The sequence below is a fragment of the Martes martes genome, assembly GCF_963455335.1.
Source record: "Martes martes genome assembly, chromosome: 17".
Classification (NCBI taxonomy): domain Eukaryota; kingdom Metazoa; phylum Chordata; class Mammalia; order Carnivora; family Mustelidae; genus Martes; species Martes martes.
Window position 1 is genome coordinate 46,393,855 of NC_137905.1, and position 16,839 is coordinate 46,410,693.

General features: G+C 45.4%; 1 protein-coding gene across 1 annotated transcript; it reads right to left on the reverse strand.

Annotated features, from left to right (window-relative positions):
- Positions 1-1,799: 1,799 nt before the first annotated feature.
- Positions 1,800-11,726, reverse strand: LOC308358241 (cytochrome P450 2G1; the record flags this gene model as incomplete). The annotated part of the gene is made up of 9 exons (XM_080828387.1): positions 1,800-1,981; positions 4,143-4,284; positions 4,406-4,593; positions 6,425-6,566; positions 7,509-7,685; positions 7,936-8,096; positions 9,317-9,466; positions 10,793-10,955; positions 11,547-11,726. 9 exons carry the CDS (start codon positions 11,724-11,726, stop codon positions 1,800-1,802), a joined length of 1,485 nt encoding a protein of 494 aa, XP_080684513.1.
- Between the last annotated feature and the right edge of the window lie 5,113 nt (positions 11,727-16,839).

A 16,839-nucleotide genomic window follows, 5' to 3' on the forward strand; every position in this document is an offset into this window, starting at 1 on the left:
AAAAAAAATTTAAAAAACTAGACAATAATAAATAAGTAGTTGGAAAGCTCTGTTCTCTTATTTATTTTTTAAATTTTTATTAAATTTCTATTTTTTTAGAGAGAGAGAGAGAGCATGTGCACAAGGTGGTTAAGGGCAGTGGGGGATAGAGAGAATTCCAAACAAGCTCCAGTCCTAGCAGGGCTTGATCCCACAAGCCCCAGATCAAGATCTGAGCCGAAATCAAGAGTTGGTGACTCCACCGACTGAGCTCCAGATGTTCCTCTTCTCTTTTGTTTTATTTTTTTAAAAGATTTTATTTATTTATTTGACAGACAGAGATCACAAGTAGGCAGAGAGGCAGGCAGAGAGAGGGGGAAGCAGGCTCCCTGCTGAGCAGAGATCTCCTGGGATTGAGCCCAGGACCCTGGAATCATGACCTGAGCCGAGGGCAGAGACTCAACTCACTGAGCCACCTAGGCGCCCCTAGAGTTTGCTTTTAAAATATATCAGTTGGTGTATGTCACCCTGTGTTCACCAGGAACCATCACCTACTCAGACTAAAAGCCCAGGTCCTTACTGAGGTCCACGAGGCTTCACACAATCTGGCCCTTTCATGCCCTGCCTTCTTCCCACTTCCCCTTCTCTCCTTCCTCCACTCCACCCGTAGTCTGCTTGTGGATTCTAGAACACACATGCACGGCCTCCTGCTTTACAATTCTGCTGTTTTTTTAAATCTCACCACCAGAAACACTCCCTTCCCAGATAACCCGCCTAGCCTGTTCCTCCAACACCTTGAGAGACCTACCCTGTCCTGAACGTAATCCCAATCCTGGAATATCTGCTGTCCTAATATATTATTATATCACTTATTTATTATGTTTATTCTTCATTGTCTGTGTCTCCCACTAGAAGGAAACTCCACAAGGGCAGGAGTTGTGGTCAGCTTTGTTCACACTGATGGACCCCAAGTACTTGAAGACAGTATTGGTACATGTTGGGTATTTGACAAACATTGGTTGAATAAAATGAAGTATGAGGGAAAGCTTTCATCCACTAAATGAGTTGATGGAGCTTGGAAATAGAATGTTAGAAGGCTGAACTATTCTCCACAATGGAATGGGGAGAATTTGGAACTGGGAGTTGTGAAAGAAGTTCCCTGCAGACCAGGAAGGTACGTTTAGAGGGAGAGACAATTGACGGGGCTTGGGGCAAGGAGCCAGCAAGATGGTTGTGAATAGAGTATTGGGGGGTTGAGCATCATGTGGGAAATCTCTGGTGGTGGACTCCTAGGAAGGGTAATTAATAACAGGGGAGTCTAAAAGGTCATTTTAAGTAGTTTTCTATGCCCTACAGTGACGGTGCACAGAACACACAAGAAGCTGGCTACACTCAATGGCTTTGACTCCCTGGCTGCTTTTATTTTATTTTGTGCGGGAGATGATAATCAGGGAGACGAATGGTGCACTACATTTGGGTCACTATCACGAAAAGACATAGAATCTATAACAAGAATTCGGTGGAGACAGGAAGCACCTGCAGAGGGGAACAGAACACAAATTCTCCAGATTGTTGCTGAAATCTTGGACAGCGCATTGCTTTTCCACTGGATGCAGCCGGTACATATCTCTCTATTTGCAGGTAACCCTCCCTGACCTGCAGTCCAATGACAGTAGGAATAGTGCCTTCTCTTAGAGCTGTTGTGAGAATTTAAGCTGTTGTGAGCGCCTCTCCATCTTAGAGGAGGTGAGCTGGTGCACTCGTATCCGTGGACAGAGCTCTGGTCTCCGACGGTTCCTTCCGCGTCCAGTAGGGGGCACTCAGCGGGCCTTGAGGCAGAGCTCGTAGGTTGGAGGGATATTGCCAAAGCCTGAGACCCTGGGTGTGATATCGATGTCAGCGGGCGGCACCAGTGAGTGTAGAGAGAAGTTCTGAAGGATGGACGTAAAGTAGAGAAAGAGTTCCATGCGGGCCATGGCCTCGCCCAGGCAGATGCGCTTTCCTGTGGGCACAGGGGAGGATGGAGGGCGGCTCATATCTGCACTGGGATCATGAGGGCGTGTGGAGCTTTCTGGCCCCATCACCACTCAGAGCCTCCTCAGCATCCCTGGGCTCATAATAATACCTGCTTTGTGGGGTTATTGTAAAGACTCAGTGGGCTCCTCTAGGATCTGCCACTTATAGGAGCCCAACACGTGGCAGCTACTTCTCTGATGGCTTGATTCCATCAGATCCCAAGAAGGAATGGCTCTAAAAAAGACCTCAAATCTGAAGTTTCTGTTCATTTAAATTTCTCAAGGGTTTACCAAATGCCTGCTAGGTGCCAGATGCTGGTGAGGGGGGAAAAAAAGGAAAGAAAGAAAGAAAGAAAGAGGAAGGAAGGAAGGAAGGAAAGAAAAGAAAAGAGAAAAGAAAAGAAAACTCACCCTTAAATAAGGCTTACTATTTGTTGGTCACCCTTCCAGTGGTTTGAAAAGATGAATCCCCACTTTATAGACAGGAAATGGAAGTAACTCACCTATGACTCCAACCTTTATGGGGTGGGGTGGGGTCCTGTTTCCTAACCACTGCACTGATTCAATATGGCTTATACTTAAAATACTCTCCTAAGGTGATGTGTCATGGGTCACAAGCTCCTGTTCATCAGGCAAATCCACCTGCTGCCTATTTTTTATACTACCTCCAAACTGTTAAAAAAGAAAATCACACACCCCAAATGGAGTCACTTAGATTAAGCCAAGTCATCAATCCACGCTCAATATCTAAGCTAATTTCAACCTCCCCCAGAAATACAGTCTTAACCAGTTAGTTGGGAATTTTTTGATCCGCACCCACGAGGTGATCTGCCACATGGACTCTCTCCACCCCCTAGAAGAAGATGAGGTAATCCGCCTAATAAGATCTTGCCATCTGCAAAGACATGGATGGAACTAGAGGGCATCGTGCTAAGCAAAATAAGTCAATCAGAAAAGTCAAATATATGATTTCATGCATGTGAGGAATTTAAGAAAAAAAAACAGAGGACCATAGGGGAAGGGAGGAAAAAATAAAACAAGATGAAATCAGAGAGGGAGACAAACCTTAAGACACTCTTAATTCTGGGTTAAGGGCATTAAGGAGGGCAGGTGATGTCTAGAGCAGTGGGTGTTACATGCAGCTGATGAATCACTGAACTTTACTCCTGAAACTAATACACTATATGTTAATTAATTAAATTTAAATAAAAATTTTTAAAACCTGCCCTTCCCCTAGGGGACGGTGATCTTGCCTATAACAATCCTTTCTTTTCTTTTGCTAATAACTTCTTGCCCACTCTCCTCCCTATACAGACTTTCTATTTCTACAACCCTAAGGCTGCCCTCTACTTACTAGAGGGAATGCTGCTTGATTCATGAATCATTTAATAAAGCCAATTATATATTCAAATTTACTCAACTGAGTATTTGTTCTTTAACAAAACTAAGGATGCTTTTTACATCTTTAAATGGTGAAAACAGTCGGGGCGCCTGGGTGGCTCAGTGGGTTAAAGCCTCTGCCTTCGGCTCGGATCATGATCTCAGGGTCCTGGGATCGAGGATCATGATCTCAGGGTCCTGGGATCGAGCCCTGCATCGGGCTCTCTGCTCAGCAGGGAGCCTGCTTCCTCCTCTCTCTCTGCCTCCCTCTCTGCCTACTTGTGATCTCTGTCAAATAAATAAATAAAAATCTTTAAAAAATAAAAAAATAAAAAAAATTTTTAATGGTGAAAACAGTCAAAAGAAAAATTATATTTTGTGACATGTGTGACTTCGATGAAATTCAAATTTCTATGTTCATAAATAAAGGTTTTTGGTATCACAGACATTCTCATGCATTTTCGTGCTGTCCATGGTCACTTCTGTGGCATAAGGGGGTTAGTTGAATAGTTCAGACTGAGATACTATCCCTGGCAAAAACTAAAATATTTTCTATTTGGTCCTTAACAGAAAAGGTTTGCTGATATCTGTTTAGTGCTATACCTTTTCTAATTATCAGAGTTAACAGTTCTAATATCCCATGATTCTGGGAAATAGCATTCAACTTCCCATCCAGACCTGGATGTCGAATACAGACCAGGGATTGGAGGGTCACATCTAGCATGTTCCTGTGGTGGGGGTGGGGGGACTCAGACCATAGAAACCTACCAGAGGAAAAAGGTACAAAGGCTTCATTCTTCTTGAAGCGGCCCTGCTCATCCAGGAAGTGTTGAGGATAGAAGGCATCTGGATAGCGGAAGTATTTGGGGTCTTTGAGGACTGAGCCAAGCAGCGGGAACACATCAGTGCCCTGGGGTGAAAATACGGACAGTTAGTAGAAATCAGTGTTGGAGGATGGGGGCAGGGAACCAGGAGGAGAGAGGAGTGAGAGGGGAGGAGGGAGAAGGGGTAACAATAAGACCCAGCTCTACCTTGGGCAGAAGGTAGCCTCGGAAATGAGTGTCCCGGATGACATTATGGGGGACACCCATGGGTACGATATCTGTCAGTCTCTGTATCTCATGGATCACAGCATCCGTGTAGGGCATCTTGACTCTGTCGTCCACACTTGGGATCCGGTGTGGTCCAATCACCTGGTCAATCTCTTCATGGATCTTGGCTAGAAGGGGCCAGAAAACATAACAGACAAGGACACAGGAGGTGTTTCTGGAGGTCAAGGCTAGGCTATGGGTTTGTATCTCTAGTACCTGTGGATGCTGAGGGAGCACACCATGTGTGTTTGCAATGCCTCTTTATTCTTAACATCTGACTCATTGGTGGGGTGCTCCCAGACGGCTGGGAGGCACACAGCCTTGAGCCTAGAGTGCCCGCTGGGATGTTTGGTCTTTATCTTGCAAGTACTAAAGAGCAGGGCGGTGTCCTGGTCCCAGATGGGCTGTCATACACAGATTTTTGACAGGATGGAGAAAAGTTACAACACATAACCAGGACAGGATTGAAGCAAGTGATAGCAATTATGTCACAGGAATTAAGAATGCTATTGGTACAGTTACTCCTCCCTGAACTTCCTAGATGAGTGACTCTGAGGCAAATGACATAACCTTCTGAACCTCTATTTCTTTCTTCTTCTTTTTTTTTTTAAGATTCTATTTATTTATTTGACAGAGAGAGAGATCACAAGTAGGCAGAGAGGCAGGCAGAGAGAGAGGAGGAAGCAGGCTCCCCGCTGAGCAGAGGGCCCGATGTGGGGATCGATCCCAGGACCCTGAGATCATGACCCGAGCCGAAAGCAGAGGCCCAACCCACTGGGCTACCTAGGCACCCTGAGCCTCTGTTTCTTCATCTTCCAAATGGATGAGATGGTTCAACAAGTTCATAGAGTTGTAAAATTTACATAAAATGCAATGTGCAAGTGCTATGATGAGTGCTGTGAAATGTGTGAACCTAGCGATTCACAGACCTGTACCCCTGGGGATAAAAATACATTATATGTTTATTAAAATAAAAAAAAATTTTAAAAATGCAACATGCAAGTAAGTAGAATAGTGCCTAGGCACATAGCAGGTGTCCATTAAATATCTGATTATTTAGATATTTAGTTATTATTATTATTTGGTAAAACACAAGGACAATGGGGCAGGGGCTAGAAAAGTTTGAGTGGAAACAAGTTAGTCTCCATTGTCTATACCAGGAAAAATGTTTTGGCTTGTTTTGAACTGCATTAGAAGGGAGAGATGCCAATATTGGGGGTTTTCTTTAAGCAAGGAATGAGCTCCTCATCACTAGAGTTACCCAACAAGACCAGACTGCAATTTATTGGAGATGGACTCTACTGGATTCCGGCACTATAGTTGGCTAAATAAGGACCATCAAAGGCAACTACCTCCTAATCCCTAGAACTTGTGCATGTTACCATAGAGGACAAACTTGGGGCTTTAAAGACATCATCAGAGTAAGGCTCTTGAGAGGTGGAGATTATCCTGGATTATCCAGATTGGCCCTAAATATAATCACAAGTGTCTGTGTAATTGGGAAGCAGAAGGGTCAGAGTGAGAGGAGATGTGAGCACTGAAGCAGAGAGATTTGAAGATGCTATGCTTCCGGCTTTGAAGATGAAGCAAGGGTCATGAGCCCAGGAAAGCAAGGAATACAGCTCTTGAAGCTGAAAAGGCAAGGAAACTGATTCTACCTTGATTCCACCCAGTGAAATACTGTGTAAACTTATGAAATCTAGAACTGTAGGATAATAGACTTATGCTAATTTAAGCTGCTAAATTTCTGGTAATTTATTACTGCAACTGTAGGAAACTAACACAGGCACCAAGTAGAAGATTAATTAAATAGCCTGCTAAGTCAGAGGTGAGATTCTGTACACTGAGTTTCCAGAGTGTGAAGAGTGTATGACCGTGGGGTTCTAAGGTTTCAAGATTATGTCTTCTTCCCTGTTGGGAGTGGGGGTCACCAGGTAAGCAGCTCAGGTGAACACTCACCTTCCACCTCAGGGTACTTCATCATTAGCAGCAATCCATAACGTAGTGTAGAGCTCACAGTCTCTGTGCCAGCAAAGAATAGGTTGAGTGTGGTCAGCACCAAGTTCTTGAGATTAAATTCCGTGTGGGGATTATTTGTATCCTGAAAATGAGAGGGATAGGACACAGAATCACCCTCTTCTGTGTTTATCTTCTTATTTTGTCCCTTTGTGAAAACACAATAGATGGTTAAACCAAGTGACTATCTGGAAGAGGAAACAGCCAGAGCAAAGGTCCTGGGGCAGCAGTGTCCCCCGTGTATAGAGGAACAACAAGGAGGCCAGTGTAATTGGAGTGGACAGTGGAGAAAATGGGAGGAGAAAAAGTAGAAATTTGAAAGTTCTAGGACATTAAGCTATATAATTGTAAAATTCCAAGTGCTGAGGTTTGTGTAATAAAAAAAATACATAAATTTCTAAAATTCCAAGACTTTATGATATAGAAGTATTAAGTTTCTAAATTTCTACATCTCTAAGACTTTTAAGTTTAAAGCTTAAACTCTTAAGCTTCTCAAATTCTCAAAGTCTAAGCTTCTCAAGTTCTAAGAATGTAAAGACTCATTCTGGTTTTCTGTATTTGTAAGTCTCTGGTAGTTGTAATCACAAATGATTTGAAAAGTATATGTTTTAAGTATCCTTGCTCCTAAAATTTCTAGATTCAAAGTTTATTTTAAAAGCGTAAGAATAGGGTGCCTGGGAGTAGGTGCCATGACCTGCCTTCGGCTCAGGTCATGATTCCGGGATCCTGGGATCGAGCCCACATCGGGCTCCCTGCTCAGCAGGAAGCCTGCTTCTCCCTCTCCCACTTACCCTGCTTGTGTTCCCTCTCTCACTATCTCTCTCTGTCAAATAAATAAATAAAATCTTTAAAAAAAAATGAAAGCGTAAGAGTGTACGTATGCCTTTACAGTTTCTATATCTCATCTATAAATAAAAGCCAACCATGTAAAACAATGCTTGCTCTTTTATCTCCAAGAGGTTTGCAGGTAAAATTTGCAGGTGCTAGGGAATAGGATGATGAGAGAAAAGGATTGGAGAAGAGGTACCTGGTACATCTTGATGAGGAAGCAGTCAATGAAGTCCCGAGGGTTTTGTGGGTCAAGAGATGCTTCGTTGATCTTCACCCTAGAGGCAATGAAGTCCTTGAGCTCTTCTACCAAGTAGTAGATGCGATTGTGTCTTCCTGGCAAATATTGCATGATCCCGGAATACATGTCATACAGCTGTGGGGAATAAGCAAAGGGAGTTTGTCAGCAATGGGCACCTGGGGCCAGCGTAGGCTGAGTATGGGGTCAGCTAGCTGGGTTCAACACCCAGCTCTGCGTCTGAGGATTGGGTGAGTCCATTTGCTTCTTGGAGACTCCAGGTGTATCGATCCTTGTCTCCCAAGGTTGTGGGGAGGACTAAGTGAGGTACAGGCGGGTGCTTAGTTAACTGAGATTGGGAGTGGGCAGGGAGGTGGTTAGTGGGCACCTGTGCCCAGGGTGTGCTCATCTCAATGAAACTCTCATTGATCATCTGCAGCAGCTTCAGGAACTGCTGGTCTTCATAGTCAAAGCGGCTTCCAAAGACGACAGAACTGATGACGTTGGAGACAGTGCGGCTCAGGAAGAAGGTGGGTTCGATGGGAGAACCTGGATGGTGGAAATTGTCTAGGTTGGAGACAATGATTAGGAGCATGGGATGGAGAATCATTCAATCATGGATACAAGTCTTGGGTCCACTGCTTAATAGCACATGTTAGTTACTTCATTTTTTTGTGTTACGAGTCTAGATTTCCCAGTACGCAAATTGGTTTAGTAACCACTGAAACCTGAGGCTTCAATATAATTATCCATGTGAAATGCTTAGCACTATCCTTGCCATGTAATAAGCACCCAAAAAGTGCTGGTGGAGTTTAATCATTACTTTTGGGTATTTAACTGTGTTTGTGCTGTGGAGTCACAGATTTGGGAAAGAAGTCATGGTATGGGACACATTAAGAAAAAAAAAAAAAGGACGGCTGGATTCTGTGTATCTCTAGCAATGATTCCATTTGAACTATTAAGAAAATTCTTCCCTTGGCCTCAGCTGCGCCATCTAAAACAGGATACCGGATCTGGGGACAATTTTTCTGAAACAATTCTCATATTCACAAACACACAATTTTGCAAATAATTTCTGGGGGTTCGTGGACATTCAAAGCCTTCATGCAGACTGTTTAGTTAGCATCCATGAAGCCTACAAGGAAAACTCTGATTTAGAGAAATTTCTCCCTCTTTCTATATCTTATCTATTCCTCTTTGTACTTCTAAGCGGCTGTGTCTTTTTCCCCCCTCTAAATCCTATTGGTTCCAGACCTTATTTCAGGGCAGGGATTGGATTCCTTAAAAAATATAATCAAGTGGGTATAGAGTTTCAGATTTGCAAGATGAAAAATTCTGAAGATCTGTTTCACAACAATGCAAATACACTGGAACAAGCGCTTAGGAATGGTTAGGATGGTAAAATTATACATTATGTAGTTTTATGACAATTGTATGTATGTACTATCTGTATACCTATGTATGTAATTAAACTTGATCCTGTCACTGGAAAAAGGCACGAATTTACATATTGCAAAAGTTTGCACATGCTTTCAGGGGCTCACAAAATCCCCGAGATCCACTGATTAAAGCTTCTGAACAAGTGGTCTCTAAGAGGCTTTCACGTTAACTTTTAACATGGAGCCTGGCTAGAAATCTTAGTAAACCCTCAGTCTTTTTCATCCTCTCCCGTTCTAGAGCCCTCTCCCACCAAGGCCCATCGTCTCCTGACTGAGCTCTTTATAATAACCATTCATCTTTTAGCCCTGCCCCTTGTGGCCCCCCCTTACCCTTGGTCTTCCGTAATTCCTCTAGTAAAAAGCCAGCCTCCTCCTGGATCCGCTCCTCAATGCTCCGCTTTCCCATTCCGAAGTCCCGAAGAATGGTCAGGGAGAAGCGTCGGAGGATCCTCCATCGTTCTCCATTAGCCAGAGCTACACCTGCCAGAATCTTGGTGTCAGCCTCCTGCCTCCCCTCCCCTTCCTGTGTCCAACTCTGTGCTACACAAGGTTGGGAACAAATTATGAAAGCTCTAGACTCTGGTCTCAGGGAAGACCCTCCCGACTTCCCAGGCTTGATGGAGAGACCGTGGTTCCCTCCCTACGGGACCCTCAAAAACAGTCTAGGATTGAGATGGAGGGAAAGGAAAGCAGGCTAGGAATGATTGAGGGAGATCACGGAGAGTTTCTTACAGGTTAAAGACCTAAACTGGATAAGTAACTGGTTGGATGCATAGGAAGGAGGAGGCGGGTATAGAGAGAATGCCATTTACGGTACCTTGGAATGGAGAACTACTTTTATCTTCTGTACACCATTTGGTTCTCTAGATATATGCATACATGTACACAGAAGCTCACACCTGTACATCAATATACCCACCTTATAGTAAGAAACACTTTGAAATGACCAGATGTGTGTGGATTGATAATTAATGTTTAGAAATTTAATGAAATTATTTCAGTGGATTAATGAATGGAAGGAAGAGTTTTTGACTGGAATGACTGATAGATGATGGGTAAGAGACTCAATGGATGAGTAAAGTGTTAATGAGTAGAGTGTTTGAGTTGAATGGATAAGTGGCTGGAAAGATTTATGGATTGAAAGGTTAATTGATGGGTGAATAATAGAAGGGTTAATGAATGGATGGATGGGATGGTGGATAGATGGGTGAATGGAAAGTTAATTCATAGATGTACAAATAAATTGGATAGAAAGATATGTGTATAGAAAGGCTAATTAATAAATGGATGTTTTTGGTGGATGCATGGATCAATGGAGAAGTGGATAAATGGAAGGAAATAGACAGGGATAGTTGGATGGATGGAAATATGGAAAGAATAGCATGAAGCTGTTTGGAATTGAAGAGTGTGAACAGTTAGAGATGGATGTATAAGACATACTAGAAAGGTATATCCCTAAGTGAAGGTGGCAGAGACCTATGGGTTGGGTATGTATGTATGTATAGAGAGATAAGAAGTAATGTTGGTTGTAAGGGCTTCAATGGGTATACAGTGTCACTAATCCATTAAAAACAGAAGTAGTGCAGCAGATACTCAAGAGTCAGATGGTTTGGGTTCAAAACAAAATTGTTCCACCTACTGTGTGATATTACCCAAACTTTCTCACCCTCAGCTTCCTCATTTGCAAAATTAGTAAGACATTAATAGTTCCCTCAAAGGAGTCAATGCAATAATTCATGCAGAGGACTTATCAAGGAATCCGGGACATAGGAAGTATATTATCATCATTTTGTCCTTGTTACTTACCATGACCTTGGAAGTTTCGCTCTATCGAAGCCAGTTCTCCACGGCCACTGAACTCATCTGCCCGGTCTACCAGGGCCTCTTTCACTGCCTCGTGTCCACATAAAACAACTACTGGCCGGGGACCCATGTACACAGTGAAGACTGGACCATACTTCTCCTTGAGCTGAGAGCGAAGGAAGACACAAGTGGAGGGAGCTGAATGGAGGACCAAGTATAGATCAATCAAGGACTTTAGGGTGGAAATTTCAAGAGGGTACAGATGTAGGAATAACAGATAAAGGTGAGTCTTGGGCTTAGACTATTGAGAAAAAGGTACAGATGCCTTGGGTCCTGTGATCCTGGGCAAGACCTCCCCGCCCAGTGCTTCCACAAGCCTTAGTTTCCTCATCTGTAAAATGGTGGACCTGGATGAACTGGACTCCAAGATCTATGCTTCTCTCTCTGCAATGCTCAATTTCTGGAACCCTAAGATTTCATGATACTGAGTGTCAAAGTTCTAAGTCCATCAGAGCACATGAGTTCTTGTGTTTAAGGGTGTAAGGTATTGTGATTCGGAAGTCCTCTGATATGAGAGTCTTAAGTTCCAGTGTGCCAGGAGTCTGTGTTTCCACGAGTTTAAGATTCTGGAATTTTAGTAGTCTAAGGTTTATGAGGTCTATGTTTCTAAGAGTCTGTGTTTTAGATATTACAAAGTTATATATGTGTCTACAGAATTAGTTGTTGCCAGCTCTGTGAAAGGAATAGTGAGACTTACCTTCATGAAAGACTGAAAAGTGGCATCAGTACGGACTTGCAACACGTTCCCCAGGAAGGGTATTGGTGTGGGCCCAGGGGGCAGCTTCCCCCCCTTGTTGTTCCGTTTCCAGGCGATGAGGATGAGTAGACAAGACAAGGAGAGTGCCAGAAAGATGGTGAAAGCCCCTCCTAGCTCCATGGTGTCAGGTTGAAGGGTTGTGTCCAGGGAACCAGATTCTGCTTAAATATGTTCTGGGAAATCAGCTATGCAGAAATCTGAACACCCTGAGATTTAAGTTTTCCGGGTATGGATGCCATGAGAGAGGATATTGCTTTATCTGGGGGGTTGTTATATAACCTCTAATCTCCCACCTGAATAAAGATGGATTGAATTCACCCAGGGAAATCCACTGGGGCCATCCCTCTTTCTTCATATTTCCAGCCTCTCAGCTCAACCCCTAGTTTGACATGTCTTCGTGGGATGTGGGAGGCAGCTGAACATCATTGTTAGACTATTGCATTAGGAATCAGACAATCTGGGTTCAAATTTCCACTCCACCTTTTCTTCTTTGGTGAGTCACCGAACCCTCTTGGCCTCAGTTTCTGGAATCTGTCAATAATAGGGTAACCATACTGTTTTAGAAAGTCTTGGTAAAGAACCAAGATGACTCCTTTCTCGTTGCCTAACTAATCAATTTCTTTAAAAATACAGTATGATGAAGATTTAGAATAGCAAAAGAAGTAACTCAATTGAAAAGGTTTTTTTTTCTTTTTTAAGATTTTGTTTATTTATTTTTAGAGAGAGAGTGACAGAGGGCAAGCAGGGAGAGGAGCAGGGAGAGGAGCAGATGGGATGGGTGAAAGAGATGGGAGGGGAAAGAGTTTCATGCAGATTCCACTAACGGCAGAGTCCAACCTGGGGCTTGATCTCACCACCCTGGTTTTACGACCCCAGCCTAAACCAAGAGTTGGATGCTCAATTGACTTACCGTGGATAGGGCTTGAGCTGAGCTCAAATTCAGAGATTCTACTACTAAAGAAAGAAGGGATAGATGGATGTAAGGGAACAATTAACAATTAACATGGCATCTGCCGTGGGGATCGACCCAGGCCAATAAAGGAAACAAAAGAAAAGCGATCAGCAAACAGCAGAGCTGATATTCAGCAGATGCACTCATCCTTAGGAAGGTCTGGGATAGGAAGTGGGGTCCTAGATGGGTTCCCGGACATGGCAGAGGTGAATCCTTTGGGCATCGTGCTGCTTTTGTTCACATGCTTCCAGATGATAAAGCTCACCAGGACGGACACGCGGTAAACAGGAAGAGGGTGAGGCCGTCTCAGATCTCCAGGTCCCCAGGAATAAGGAACCGTCCTTGGCCATAGGCCCTGGCTACAGAGATCTTGGGACTCAGCTTCTTTAGTAACCTGAATACCTTTGGATTAAAATCCCTGGGGGTTGGATCCCACGTGGGAGCTCACCATGGCTGTGGATCTTATGTAACCTGTACTCTCCTCTGAGCTTGCCACTGAGTGCGGTGTCTTCACTCCTTCACTAACGTAGGCATTGGCCACGTTTGTCCTCTGAGATCATGTCCAAGGTCATGGACGTTCTAGGATCAGGGAGAACTAGGTTTGCATTCTGCCTCTGCTCCTTTCTTGGTGAGTGGGTTCTGGAACAGGACACCTAATTTCTTTGAGCCTCAGTTTCCCCTTCCATAAAATGAGAATACCCGTAACAGTTCCTCCCTTGCCAAACCTGGAGGTTTGTATGGATTAGATGTATTTAAAGCCATCAGCACGGTGCCAGTACTATCATTCAACAACCAACTAACTTTCTAACCCAGGCTCCTCAGCCCTTTGAAATCTGTTCTCATGGAGGAATTTGCTGTAAGTGGGGCTGATGGCTAGGGCAGGGAGGCTGAGCAAGGCTGAGGGCAGGCTATGGTAGGAGGCAGGTCGGGCAGGACTGTCGCTGGGTGCTGGACTAGCAGGGAAAAGAGGTGGGGACTGCCCATCCCTGAGCCTCTTCTGTGCACCAGCACTGTGCTAAATTCGTGACTGTCATACTCTGATGGATCTCCACATCCTTGTGCATCATTCCCATTTTCCACACAAACAGACTGAGACTCACCCAGGTTACTGGGTTCTCAAGGGCAGGCTTAGGATTAGCATACCTCTTTGCCCTTCCAGAAACTCTCTCCCACCAGTGACTTGCCTGGGGGTCCTCTGTTCAGGGAAGGTTTGGGGATGGGACCAGCTGGTAGGTATCTAAGAACAAGGGAGACTGTGAGTGGAGGCGGGGGTGTCCCTGTTGCTGAAGTGGAGGTTTGGGAGGGTAGCTACTTACTGTTGTTTTCAGTGGGTGGAGCAGAGACCTACCGAATTTTTAGGGGCACCATGGTGACCAAGAGTCTCCAGGAAGAGCTAAGAACCCAAAGCACTGTCTCCCTTGCTGAAGCCCCAACTCAGCGGGCTGGGGTAGCCTCCGCCACCCTTCCTTCTGTGCTCAGACTTTTAACTGAGCTGAATTGGATGGTTCCCCAAAATTTCCATTACCACCTTGTTTGCACTGCTTGGCACTTTTCCTAGGAGCTGAGAGAGAGCCCTGGTGCCTGCCTGTTTCCTCCAGGAAGCTCCCCATGACTACAGCATCTGACCTGTTTATTCTGTTTCTAGGCGGGGGAGGCAGTTATCTGATCTCTGCACCCAATCCAGGAAGAATGAGCTGGGAGGGCATCTGTGAGGCTGGGTTGATGGACTGAGAAAAAAAGAGAACTCAGAAGGGTGAGAAGAAAGAAAATGTTCTTCCTGGCCTCTTCCTCATCCCCCACAGCCAGCGGCTATGCATAACAAACAATTACATAATCAGCCCCCTCCAGCTCGGCAGGAGCCAGAAGGAGAGGGATTTGGGCAAAGGACATGTGTCAGTAAGAAGGGAGCAAAGAAAGTGATCTCAGGGTGGCAAAAAACAAAAGAGGGAAAGAGTGGCATGGGACAGAAAGAGAGAGACAGAGTATCAGAGAGAGATTGGGGGGAAGGGACGGGAGGGAGGGGTCAACTAGGACCCAGAGCAACAGGGAGAAGGAATCAGAAAAACATACAAGATAGAGACTGACCCTTGGAGGGAAAGACACAGAGAAAGGAAGAGCCAGAGCTAAGGGACACTCACTCAGAGATGTGTAGACAGAGAGAGAGAGAGCTGGAGAGATCTAGAGAAGGAGAGATCTAGAGAAGCAGGAAATAGAGCTGCAGAGGAGAGAGTCACACACATGCTGAGAGCCTAAGACAGAAGGTCAGGGAGGGGGACACAGAGACACAGAGCGCTGTAGGAGTCCAGGGAGGGAGCCCAGGACCTGCTTGAAGCAGAAACAGAGGGGCGTCAGGGACCAGAGAGATGATGGTCCCACCAAGGGGCTGGAGAGCTGGTCAAGTCTTGTGAGCAGCCAGCAGACAGCAGACATTATTTTTCTAGTCTGTGTTACGCAGCGGGCCCTGATTGAGCAGATCTCTTGGAATCCCAACCACAAGCCTCAATGACAAGGGCCCCAACTCACACTTACGGAGTACTGACTATGTCCCAGGATGGTCTCAGCACTTGGGCACACACCCACCTGGTCCCAAAGCAACCCCACCCGGTAAGGACAACTACATCTCCATTTCACAGAGAAAGAGACTGAGGCATGCAGAGGGCTAAGTCAAGGTCACCAGCTAGAGTAAGGGGCCGGCACCCAGGCAATTTGGTCCAATCTGCCTTTTTTTTTTTTTTTTTTTTTAAGATTTTACTTACTTGAGAGAGAGAGAGTGAGAGAGAGAGAGCATGAGAGGGGAGAGGGTCAGAGGGAGAAGCAGACTCCCTGAGCAGGGAGCCCGATGTAGGACTCGATCCCAGGACTCCAGGATCATGACCTGAGGGGAAGGCAGACTCTTAACCAACTAAGCCACCCAGGCGCCCCTCCAATCTGCCATTTTAAGTTCTCCACTCCCGAGAGAGAGCTGGGGACCCTAAAGACGTGGCCCCTAAATTTGAAGAAGTGAGAGTTCTTAGCTTGGAATCCAAAGATTGACAGCAGGAGCTTCTGAAAATCCCCAAATGATCTTGCATCGTGGGGCTCCGTCATGCCCCCTGGGAGAAGCTGAGTTCATGTCTTTGGATAGGTATAGCAGGGAGGCATAGCTCTAATTTATTCCCAACATGGTTATTATGAACCCTACTACATGTCTGGCACTGTTCTAAAGGATGGAACTCCACAGAGACGAAGCAAACAATCACAACAAAACAATGAGATTCTCTGTCCCTGGAGATGTTATATGGATGGGAAGAGGGATTGATCGTGTTCTTGCCTCAAGCCTTTTGCCCTTGCTGTGCCCTCTGCCAGGAGTGCTTCTCCCCACATCTTCCCATGGCTAACTCTCAGAAGTCACCTCCTCCAAGAAGCCCTCCCTGACCACCCAATCTCCAGCAGCCCCCATCAGGCAGTATCCAGCATAGTTCCTAGTTTAATTTTTCATAGTTCCTAGTTTAATTTTCCATAGTTCCTAGTTTAATTTTCTTCGTGGTGTTTATCACCAACTGAAGTCATTGTATTTATTTAGTGGGCTGCTTGCTTTTTGTCAGCATTCGCAGCCTTCATGAGGGGAGAGATTTTGATTTTCATGTTCCTTTTTTTTTTTTTTTTAAATTTAGTTATTTTTGAGAGAGAACCAGAGCGCGCATGCCTGTGAGCAGGGGAGGGACGGAAGGAGGGGGGAGAGAGAGAGAGAGAGAGAGAGAGAGTCTCTCAAGCAGACTCCCTGCTGAGCACAGAGCCCTACACAGGGTTTGATCTCATGAGCCTGAGATCATGACCTGAGCCGACATGAAGAGCCTGATGGGGGAGACAGATGTTCCCCAGGCAGGTGGCCTTCTGTCCAGGTCTCACTCCTGCTGACACAGCTCATGGACTCTCATCCCAGCCCTCAGCTTGGGGAGGATGGGAGTGAGACTGCCACTCAGCTCAGGAGATACCTCTGAGGAAACCAGGGGAGGGAAGAGATGGACAGTGACAGGAGACAGGAGGGCTAGAGGAGCAGAGAGAGGCTGGCTGTCCAAACGCCCTGGCATCTCACCATCCGGGCCCAAGCCCTCCGCCTTGCCTCCCATCCCAGCCCTGACCCCACAGGACTGCTGCTCCTGACTGCGGGTTTCTCTCTCGGACCCGACCGTGTGCTCTGTGACTGCATGAGCCCCGGCCCGTCTCAGTCTTTGCTGTGTCCTCCGCTGCTCCACAATAAATACTAAGGGACAGACAACTTAAATGCGGACAGCAGGCTAC